This window comes from Dendroctonus ponderosae, unplaced genomic scaffold (assembly GCF_020466585.1).
Source record: "Dendroctonus ponderosae isolate FM_Combo_2020 unplaced genomic scaffold, Dpon_F_20191213v2 Dpon_F_20191213_11, whole genome shotgun sequence".
Taxonomy (NCBI): Eukaryota; Metazoa; Arthropoda; class Insecta; order Coleoptera; family Curculionidae; genus Dendroctonus; species Dendroctonus ponderosae.
The window spans coordinates 5,475,414-5,486,089 of record NW_026017213.1 but is presented as its reverse complement, the minus strand read 5'-3'; the positions used below and the strand labels follow the sequence as shown (position 1 = coordinate 5,486,089).

Genomic DNA, 10,676 nt, shown 5'->3' with positions numbered 1-10,676 from the left:
TGGTTGAACTAAAAAAGTGAGTCTAGCTGCATTTAAAAGAACCATCTTTTCGCTTTTGGTGAAACAAAAAGCAGTTCAATCACGCTAGTAGCTGAGATTTTCCGATTTTTTTAGCATCCGAGTCTGTTTTTTGAGCGAGCAATTTTTTCAAAGTGAATTTCTAAAATGTATTCCGCTAAAACCCTTCGGATAGAAAAGCGCTTGTATCGACATTTAAAAGAGCGCCCTTTTCTCTATTAATGCCATAAAACTCAGTTTAATCGCGATAGTGAGTCAAATTTTACAAATTTTTGATCATTTGAGTGCGCTTTTTGAGCGAGCCATTGTTGCAGAGTGAGTTTCAAAAATTAATTCCGGACAAACGCGTCAAGATATGAAAACGCATGCAGTAGCATTTGAAAGAGCGCTCTTGTTGTCAACAATATCACAAAATTCAGATCATTTGCGTTTTTGGCTGAGATTTTGCGGATTTTTAATCATCAGAGTGCGCTTTATGAGCGACCGCTTGTTATAGAGTGAGTTTCAAAAATTCATTACCGAAAATCTGCTTGAGATAAAAAAGTGAGTCCAGCTGCATTTAAAAGAACCATCTTTTCGCTATTGGTGAAACAAAAATCAGTTTAATCACGCTAGTGGCTGAGATTTTTCGATTTTTTTGTCATCTGACTGTATTTTTTGAGTGTGGTAGTTTTCCAAAGTGAGTTTCCAAAATGCATTCCGCAAAAAGGCCTTCAGCTAGAAAAGCGAACTTTGCGGCAGTTAAGAGAGCGTAGGTACTTTTCGTAAGCAATTCCATAAACTTCATTGAAATCGCGCGTTCGACCGATATTTGACGATTTTTTTTATCATCTGAGTGCGCTCTATAAGCGCACGTTCGTTGGAGAATGAGTTTTAAAAGAGCATTCGGACCAAAACCCTTCGGATAGAAAAGCGCTTGTATCGACATTTAAAAAAGCGCTCTTTTCTCTATTAATGCCATAAAACTCAGTTCAATCGCAATAGTGAGTAAAATTTTACAAATTTTTCAAAAATACGTTCCATACAAACGCCTTAAGATAGGAAAACGCATGCAGCAGCATTTGAAAGAGCGCTCTTATTGGCAACTATACCACAAGATTTAGATCAGTTGCGTTTTTGGCTGAGATTTTGCGGATTTTTGATCATCAGAGTACGCTTGTTGTAGAGTGAGTTTCAAAAATTCGTTACCGAAAATCTGGTTGAGATAGAAAAGTGCGTCTAGCGGCATTTAAAAGAGCCATCTTTCCGCTATGGATGTAACAAAACTCAGTTGAATCACGCTAGTGGCTGAGATTTTCCGATTTTTTTAGCATCTGAGTCTGTTTTTTGAGCGAGCAATTTGTTCAAAGTGAGTCTCCAAAATGCATTTCCCAAAAACGCATTTAAAAGTGCGAATTTTTCTTTATAAGTGCCATAAAATTCAGTGCTGTCGCGCTTTAGTCTGAAAATTTACGATTTTTAGTTACTTTAAGCTAAAATACCTCCAACATTTGAAAAGGTAAGCAAGACTTTATCACTCCTATAAAATGACACCATGTGCACTTATTTTTGAAGCGTTTGCAGGTTTCTTGGTAGTCCAGAATCCAAGCAATTGTATGAAAACTGACTTGAGATGGCAACTCAAGCTCATAATGAGGACATCGGCGAAGATAACTATCCCGAATTAGAAGAAATCATCCAGTTTTTACAAATTAAGAACCCAAAATATCAATTTTCCGTTATTTATAATTTGTTTTGTAAACCCAGTGTTAAATACAATACAGCTAAACATTTTGCTGACAGTTTTTTGTCTCCCAAGTTGGTTAGACGGAAAATCGATTTTTCCCAAAAAGTGACTCGGATGGACATGTATGCTTTCCCGCCCGGGGCCAATTTTCCTCAACTAACATCCAATGGGGTTTCTTTAGCGGAAATTCTCACCACCACCCGCCGGCCCAGCTATACCGACCCCACCCCAGTCCCGCCCACTATTGACGTGGTCATATCGGGCAGGAACATCGAGATCTTCCAGATAGGCAGCAGCGTCACTCTGAACTGTTCGGCCATATCCAGGATCATATCAACAGTAAGTGGCCGAGCCTCCCCCTCGTATAAGCAATGTAGTTGTCCAGTTGACTTGAGGAGGGTTTCCCCGTTGTTTAGGCTGTACAAATCGACTGGTCCAAACACAACGATCGTCTGCCCTTCAACGCAATTGACGATGGGCATGGGCTGCTCTACATCCGGAACTTATCAGCTACCGATTCGGGCCGCTACGTCTGCAGGGCTGATGATGGCTACTCGGTGGTGACTGAGAGCATCAACATAGTGGTTGGAGGTAAGTTCCCTCCTTTCCCCACTGTTCCTTGGAACCAGACAATCTCACCCCCTCTAATTTTCTGAGTGTTTTCCATGCGGCATTCAGTCGTGTATACAGAGAGCATGAACCGATCCGGTGGGTATTTTAAGGGGCGATATTGTGCAACTTGCTAACGCGTTTTTTGGTTGGTAGAAGGCGACTCCAGGAGCTCCGCCCCCGTTATTTCCCTTGCGCCTCCATTTGTGCAGGCCAGCGAAGGCCAAATGATCGAAGTGAGATGCGGCGCCTCTGGAAACCCCCTTCCAGAGTTCTACCTGAGCCGCACGGACCGCCAGCCGCTGAACCCAACGGTAGGTGCTTCGCTTCCAGCTCCAACCGGTTCTGAGCAACATCAATTTGCAGCATCTTTTTGAGAACGGCGTCTTCAGAATTCTACAAGCTCGCGTTTCCGATGCTGGGCAGTACCAGTGCAGCGCAGTGAACCGAGCCGGGCAAGATTCCAAGAGCTTTGAGGTCCAGGTTAATGCTGGATCGGTCCTCCAGGTCGACATCAGACCCAATCGATTTGAGGGCCGAGTTGGTAAGTCATTGGATGGGTTTTGGGGTAGTTAAAAAACACGATCTCTACTCAGGCGACCGGGTCGAGCTCACGTGCGTCGCAGGCCGCGCTCAGAACATCCGCTGGACCAAAGAAGGAGAACCGATGCCCTACCAATCCAGAGACGAAGACGGCGTTCTGATCATCCCCAGCGCTCAGCCCTCAGATGCTGGCACCTACATTTGCACCGCCACGTCTTACGACGGCACCAGAGGCACTCAGTTCGCCACTGTGACGATCCAAGGAGGCAGGGGGTAGGTTCTGAGCCAGCCAATGAAGCCAACGGGTTTACTGGAATTTTCCTGCAGCCAAGCAGCGACGGCACGAGCCGTTCCCGAGCAAGTCAACATCCGCCAAGGCGAAACTGCTGAAGTCAGATGCGAAGCGTCGGGCACTCCAACGCCAGTGGTGAAGTGGACCAGAATGGGGAACCCGATGGGCCAAAGCGCCGAGCAGATCGGCAACAATTTGCGCATCACCAACGCGCGAGTTGAGGATCGGGGCGTCTACATTTGCGCCGCCTCCAACGAACTCGGCCTGGAACAGGCCGCTGCGCATATCGAAGTCACCCGTAAGTGCCCAGGAGGGAGAAACGATCCAGGATCGAAGTGTGGCTGTTGCAGGATTTGAGGCTCCCCTGGTGCAGATCCTCCCAGACGGAGGCCTGATCTTTGTGAGGTCTGGAAACAGTGCCCAGCTACAGTGTAGAGTCATCGGCGGGTATCCCTCCCCCACAGTCACCTGGCGCCGAGAGGCTGGACAGGCGCTGAGTCCGAATGTGGAGCTTTTGGCCGGAGGCAATTTGAGGTACAAACTTTGGAAAACCTCCACTTGCAAGTTAGCAGGATACCGGGCGGAAGCCAGTTCAGGTGCCAGTCAGTGACAACTTGCCAAATGAACTCCCTCAAAGCCTTGATAATTGTCCTTCTGCTGCTGGCCATCGTGTACTTGATGGCCGAGAACTTGTGCACGTTCATCCTGCTGGCTCTGCTGATTAACTTCATCGGCTACCTACTGGCTTTCTGAGCCAATTGCCAACATTGCAAGTTGCTTCTTTAGGATCACTGATGTCACCCCTGCGGAAGCTGGCCAGTACGTCTGCTCAGCTACCAACGACGCTGGAACGGCCCAGGCTATTGCCCACATCACCGTCAACACTGAACCCACCTTATCAGTGACTCCAGACCAAGAGAGTGTGATTAAAGCTGTGAACGATCACCTGCAGCTGATCTGCTACGCAAGCGGCCATCCTCAGCCCACAGTCAGCTGGGTCAAAGCAACCAGCTCCGAATAGTAAGCTAAAATCAATGATCTGAAACGGCTGGTTGTGTGCACCATCGGGGCTTTTGCAGCTACAGCTCGGCTAGAGGGCAGGGCCAACTCTCCCCGGCTTACCTGGAGTTCACCAGCTTGCGCCCGGAAGATGCAGGAATTTACGTGTGTATCGGGCAAAATGAGGCCGGAGTCGCCGAAAGGAGAGTGCGGGTCGATATTTTGCCTGAACGCGGGGATAATCCAGGTAAGAACTAAACACGCTAGGGATTAGTAGGGAAGACTTCTGAGTCCCTGGCGATGCAACCAGATATTTAATAAGCAAATTACGGGGAAAAGATGAGATATTTTTTTGGTTGGTTGATCTGGTTGCAAATCCTCACTCAGCCGCAGCAAATAATAGACTTACAGCTTAATAGTCGTTAAGGCTTTTTAATGTAAACTAATTTTGTGGTGTCTGCTTCTTTCCACATGGACCGCTACTAACAACCGACGGATAGGACGAAGGCCTGCAGGTAATCAAATAACTGCTTATTCTGCTGCTATCAAGACTAGCTCCCAAACAGGCGTTTTCCCTGTGCTTCCTCCCAAAGGGAGAAAGGCTGGGGAAATGCCTCCAATCCCTCTACGTTTGAGTCTGATGCACATTAACTGTCCAGGTGGCGATACCAGTTCCTCTCCAGCCAGTGTGGAAGAATTCAATGCTATCGCAGGAGCCAAGGCGGAAATTCGCTGCAACGTAACCAGCTCAGGAGACCTCAACTACCATGTGGAATGGGTCAGAGGAGGCAACCAACCCATGCCAGCCGACACCTACACGCGACATGGAATCCTCATCATTGACAATGTGCAGCCCTCGGCCGCAGGAGAGTACGAGTGCGTAACTTATCAGTTGCCCCGCAGGAATGTGCTGTTTAGGATCAGAAGTCGCCTCCGAGTCATTTGTAAGTTTCCCTACTCAGTCCCTGGAAGTGAACGCTTTTCACTTTGTACTGTACAAAGCACAGTCGGGCTTTTAGCACCATTTTTCATGGAAATCCGTTTCTCTGTTTCATCCAGCCGAAGAAGACATATGTTTACCTGAAGGTACTGTATGTTTTCATCGGCCTGCCTTGTTAGGATGTTCGAAAATTTGGTTTTTTGATGTGTTTTGCTATCAGCAGGCATGCCTTAGTTGATTGGTGGGTTTGGATGCGCATGATGATGTTCGGGGGAGTTAATGGGGGATTATTCAGCTGTTGTCCACTAGGGGAGTCAATAGCGCTTGCAGGGGAGCTATTTTTTGGCTCTATGCTGACTATTTTGACCTATTGTCGATGATTTTAAATGCTGTTGATCCATGAAGAATTTTGCTGTTGAAGGAGAGCCCCTACTGAACGCGGTGTAGGTTTTCAACGGCCTGCCTTGTGAAGATGGTGGAAAATTTGGTTTTTTGATGTGTTTTGCTATCAGCAGGCCTGCCTTAGTTGATTGGTGGGTTTGGATGCGCATGCTGCGGTTTGGGGGAGTTAATGGGGGATGATTCAGCTATTGTCCACTAGAGGAGTCAATAGCGCTTGAAGGTGGAGCGATTTTTTGGCTCTATGCTGACTATTTTGACCTATTGTGGATGCTTTTAAATGCTGCTGATCCATGAAGAATTTTGCTGTTGGAGAGCCCCTACTGAATGCGGAGTAGGTCTTTAGCGGCCTGCCTTGTTAGGATGTTGAAAAACTTGGTTTTTTGATGTGTTTTGCTATCAGCAGGCATGCCTTAGTTGATTGGTGGTTTTCGATGCGCATGCTGAGGTTTGGGGGAGTTAATGGAGTATGATTCAACTGTTGTCCCCTAGCGGAGTCAATCGCGCGTGAAGGGAAAGCGATTTTCTGGTTCCATGGTGACTATTTTGACCTATTGAGGATGCTTTTAAATGCTGCTGATCCATGAAGAAGTCTGTTGTTGAAGGAGAGCTCCTACAGAAGGCGGAGTAGGTCTTTAGCGGCCTGCCTTGTTAGGATGTTGGAAAATTTGTTTTTTTGATGTGTTTTGCTATCATCAAGCATGCCTTAGTTGACTGGTGGTTTTCGATGCGCATGCTGAGGTTTGGGGGAGTTAATGGGGGATGATTCAGCTGTTGTCCACTAGCGGAGTCAATGGCGCTTGAAGGGAGAGCGATTTTCTGGTTCTATGCTGACTATTTTGACCTATTGTCCATGATTTTAAATGCTGCTGATCCATGAAGAATTTTGCTGTTGAAGGAGAGCCCCTACTGAAGGTGGAGTAGGTTTTCAACGGCCCGCCTTGTGCGGATGTTGGAAAATTTGGTTCTTTTTATGTGTTTTGCTATCAGCAGGCCTTCCTTAGTTGATTGGTGATTTCAGATGCGTATGCTGAGGTTTGGGGGAGTTAATGGGGGTGATTGAGCTGTTGTCCACTAGGAGAGTCAATGGCGCTTGAAGGGAGAGCGATTTTCTGGTTCTATGCTGACTATTTTGACCTATTGTCGATGATTTTAAATGCTGTTGATCCATGAAGAATTTTGCTGTTGAAGGAGAGCCCCTACTGAAGGCGGAGTAGGTCTTTAGCGGCCTGCCTTGTTAGGATGTTGGAAAATTTGGTTTTTTGATGTGTTTTGCTATCAGCAGGCCTGCCTTAGTTGATTGGTGGTTTTCAATGCGCATGGTGTGGTTTGGGGGAGTTAATGGGGGATGATTCAGCTGATGTCCACTAAGGGAGTCAATGGCGCTTGAAGGGGGAGCGATTTTCTTGTTCTATGCTGACTATTTTGACATATTGTGGATGCTTTTAAATGTTGCTGATCGAAGAAGAATTTGGTTGTTGAAGGAGGAGTAGGTTTTCAGCGGCTTGTCCAGTTAGGGGACAGTCATGTTTTTGCTTTGATCTATTTAATTTGTAGCAAGCATGTCTTAGCTGGTTGGTAGTTTTGGATGCACTAATTTGATTTCAGGGGAGTTAAGGATGAAGGAATATTCTCGTTTCAGAAACATCATTTAATTTCCCTTTCTACTTGAGTGAAAATCAGCAATTTCTTATATAAAACCTCCTCCGTTTTAGCGCCTCCAAGAATCACGCTGGACCCGATCAGGCAAACAGTGGAAGCAGGCCAACAGGCCTACATCATCTGCACGGCGACGGGCGACCAACCGATCGACATCCAGTGGGTTCCAGTGAACCGCAGTATGCCAGGTTCCGTCTACACTGCTGATGGCTACATCAGGTTCAACAACATCCATCAGAACGACGCTGGAAAGTACCGATGCATCGCAAGGAACCAAGCAGGAGAAGCGGATTCTGTTGCAGAAGTGATCGTCTCTTGTATGTGTTGGTTCGGTTGTTCTTGCAGCTGTTGTTGACTGAGGTTGGGTTGCAGACCGGCCTGAACTCCATCAACCGGGCGTTGAAGCGGCCAGCCATCGAGTCACATCGGCCGCCGGGAAGAACGTCTCCCTAATTTGCCGGCCGGGGATCCAGAATGAAGGATACCCAGTTAGGTGGACGAGGGATAGTAATGGTTTGCCAGCCAACTCCAGATTGATTGGGACGGTTCTGGAGATTTTCGATGTGAGGAAGGAGAACGAAGGGCAGTACTACTGCGAGGTCCAGACGCCCCAAGGCCTAGTTTCGGATTACGTGATTCTGGAGGTTGCAGGTAAGCCCCAAAGTGGCTAGAAGTGCTGGCACTTTTCGAGCAAGAATCCGGACGATTGTTGTTCGGAAAATAGCTGATTTACGTTGATAACTGTGGTTGCATGATGAACAGCTCCCCCTAATGTTGACTGTCTCCCTGGATGGTGGCGTTGCGACAACGGTAACTGTATAGACCAAGACATGGTATGCGACGATGTCGACGACTGTGGCGACCACTCGGACGAGTCCTCGTGCTTCTCCACCAGGACCTCATGGGGTTTGTTAACACTTAGACAAGATTAGACGCTTCCTCTAGCTGTCTTCCGACCTACCTACTCTCCTCAGTGACGTCGTCTCTTCTTCGGATTGTTGTTTTTGGTTTAGGGCCGCAACTCCTCTGTTTTGTGTTTGTTGATTAATCGGTTGGGTGGTGCCAGCTGGGGCGCAGTCGTTCAAAACCTCCAGAGGGAGATTGAAGAGACCACAGCAGGCATCACCACATGTTAGTGTCCGCGCATGGTATAGACACTAAATCCTCTTGGTTGGTAACTTCGAAATGTGTGCTTTGTAACAACTAATGTCTGGACTTTCTCCTCCGTAATGTGTTCTACTTCTCCTCTCCAGAGCACCAAGTAATGTCGCACCATCTGTTATAAAACCCTGCAACTTAACATCTTCTCGAATGTTGTATCTGAGAAATAGTGTCGATTGGTTTTTTGTTGGAAACTGTAGTCGTTGCTCTAACTTTGAACATTTGAATTTCCTCAATGATCAGTGGACTGTTTTAAAGGTCTGGAAGTGAAGAGTCTTCCAACGCCGTTGCCTGCCTTGCACATCAGTCCAGAAGTGCCGGAGTATCCAGTGGGGGCCAATGTGGACCTTCGCTGCCAGTCCAATGAGCCGGGCGTGATTCCGGCCTGGTCCAAGCTGGGCGGCGGATTGGCCGACAATGTCCAAAATCGGGCAGGAAGACTGACGATCTACAACGCTAAGACTGAGAATGAAGGCACCTATCGGTGCGAAGCCACTGGCCAGCAGGGCAACTACTACAAGGACTTCACTTTGAATATTAAAGGTAACTGCCCGACCTTTTAATGAAACGTTTTTGAGCTGTTTGTGTTTGTGGTTTTAAGCCTCGGACGACCCGCTAAGGGACGAGGTGCCCTTGCAAGTCCAACGAGCCAAACGCCACTCCTCAGTCATCCTGGAATGCAACACCGACCTGGAGGAACCCGTCTCCTACTTCTGGAGCAAACAGGGCGGCAGCCTACCGTTCAACGTCGACGAATACAGCGTAGGTTCCCTCCCCCAGTCCCAGTCATCAGTAGATCAATCAATCAATCAATCAATGGACTCTCCTTGCAGAAATCCATTCAGCTGAACTCAGTAGGCGCCATCGATGCGGGCACGTACATCTGCACCGCCAACAGCCAGCAACGCACTTTGGATGTGGCCATTGTGCTGGTGGTGACTGGAATCATCCCCTACTTTACCCAGGCGCCCAACAGCTACATCACGCTGCCCACTCTGCCCGACGCCTATCTGCAGTTCAGCTTCGAAGTCTCCTTCAAGCCGGAGAACAACTACGGCCTGATCCTCTACAACGGCCACAGGGAGAAGGAGCGGGACGGCGACTTCATTTCGCTGAGTCTGGATAATGGGGTGCCGGAGTTCAAGATCAATTTAGGCCCTGGAACGGCCACCACCACTGTCAGGGGCAATGGGACTCTCGGCGAGAGGCAGTGGCACACCATCAAGGTGGTCAGGAACAAGAAGAGAAGTAAGTGGTTGGCTGAGGGTGAGCAAACTTTGATTGATCGGGGTTGGGCCGCAGTTATAATGTTCGTGGACGGAGCGGGGCCGTTCATTGGGGAGAACGAGGGCAAGTACTACGGCCTGGATCTAGCCGAGCCTCTATTCCTGGGCGGCGTGCCGGACTACGACAATATTTCCCCGGAAGTCAACATCGACGTCGGCTTAGTGGGTGAGCAACGGTTTGTTCGCCGATATTGGGCAAGTCCGTTCTATGCTGCGCTGTTTGCAGGTTGCATCAGCAAGTTCAAGATCGGCTACAACTTCCAAGACATCCTGCGGGACGCGCTGAACTCAACCGGCATCACCAACTGTGAAACCTGCACGGAGAACAAGTGCCAACATCGCGGCACTTGCCAAGAGGCGCTGACGACCGAAGGATACACCTGCATCTGTTCTGCGATGTTCAGCGGCCCCACATGCGACAAGCGCAAAGGAGAAGCCTGCTCTCCTTGTAAGTGGAGCGACCGTCTCTGGTTGGTCTCGGTCTCCGACTAGACTCCGGCCGGTTGTTTCAGATGCCTGCGGCGTCGGAAAGTGCATCGACACGGACTACGGCTTCCAATGCCAGTGTCCGCTGGGGCGCAGCGGGAGAAACTGCGAGAAGACTGTGCAGGTTTATGAGCCAGCTTTCCGAGACAACGCCTACATCGCCTATCCGCCGCCCAGGCCGTTGAAGCGGACGAAGATCCAGATGCGCATCAAGCCGAGGAGCGTGGATGACGGCGTTTTGCTCTACGCGGCTGAAACGGCCGAAGGCCATGGCGACTTCATCAGCTTGACCATCAAGGATCGTCACTTGGAGTTTAGGTTCGATAATGGCAAAGGTAATAATATCAGCCCGCAACTCGCACTATTTCATTTGCAATAGCTGGGTTTTTCGGGTTTTCAGGCCGTCGTACAATATAATGTCTTCCGGACGTTTCGCAAGCACGAGTGGCTTGCATCTTCAGAGGTGGTTTGCTTGAACGCTTACACTGTTCTCATCAGAACCCGTTCAGTTCTTCCGCAGAACTGAACGCGGGTTCTGATGAGAACAGTGTAAGCGTT

The 10,676-nt window shown here is 48.5% G+C and overlaps 1 protein-coding gene across 1 annotated transcript in view; it reads left to right on the top strand.

Moving 5' to 3' along the window:
* The window catches only part of LOC109537564 (basement membrane-specific heparan sulfate proteoglycan core protein), a gene marked incomplete in the record, with an annotated part of 87,023 nt that overhangs the window by 72,590 nt on the left and 3,757 nt on the right, over positions 1-10,676 (top strand). The window contains 20 exon segments of the mRNA XM_048662479.1: positions 1,926-2,083; positions 2,161-2,335; positions 2,510-2,667; positions 2,720-2,897; positions 2,950-3,169; positions 3,224-3,486; positions 3,539-3,722; positions 3,975-4,208; positions 4,268-4,434; positions 4,688-4,702; positions 4,847-5,131; positions 7,242-7,502; positions 7,558-7,836; positions 7,948-8,091; positions 8,605-8,889; positions 8,948-9,108; positions 9,180-9,594; positions 9,649-9,798; positions 9,859-10,080; positions 10,145-10,453. Of these exon segments, the coding sequence (XP_048518436.1) occupies positions 1,926-2,083; positions 2,161-2,335; positions 2,510-2,667; positions 2,720-2,897; positions 2,950-3,169; positions 3,224-3,486; positions 3,539-3,722; positions 3,975-4,208; positions 4,268-4,434; positions 4,688-4,702; positions 4,847-5,131; positions 7,242-7,502; positions 7,558-7,836; positions 7,948-8,091; positions 8,605-8,889; positions 8,948-9,108; positions 9,180-9,594; positions 9,649-9,798; positions 9,859-10,080; positions 10,145-10,453 (4,263 nt within the window).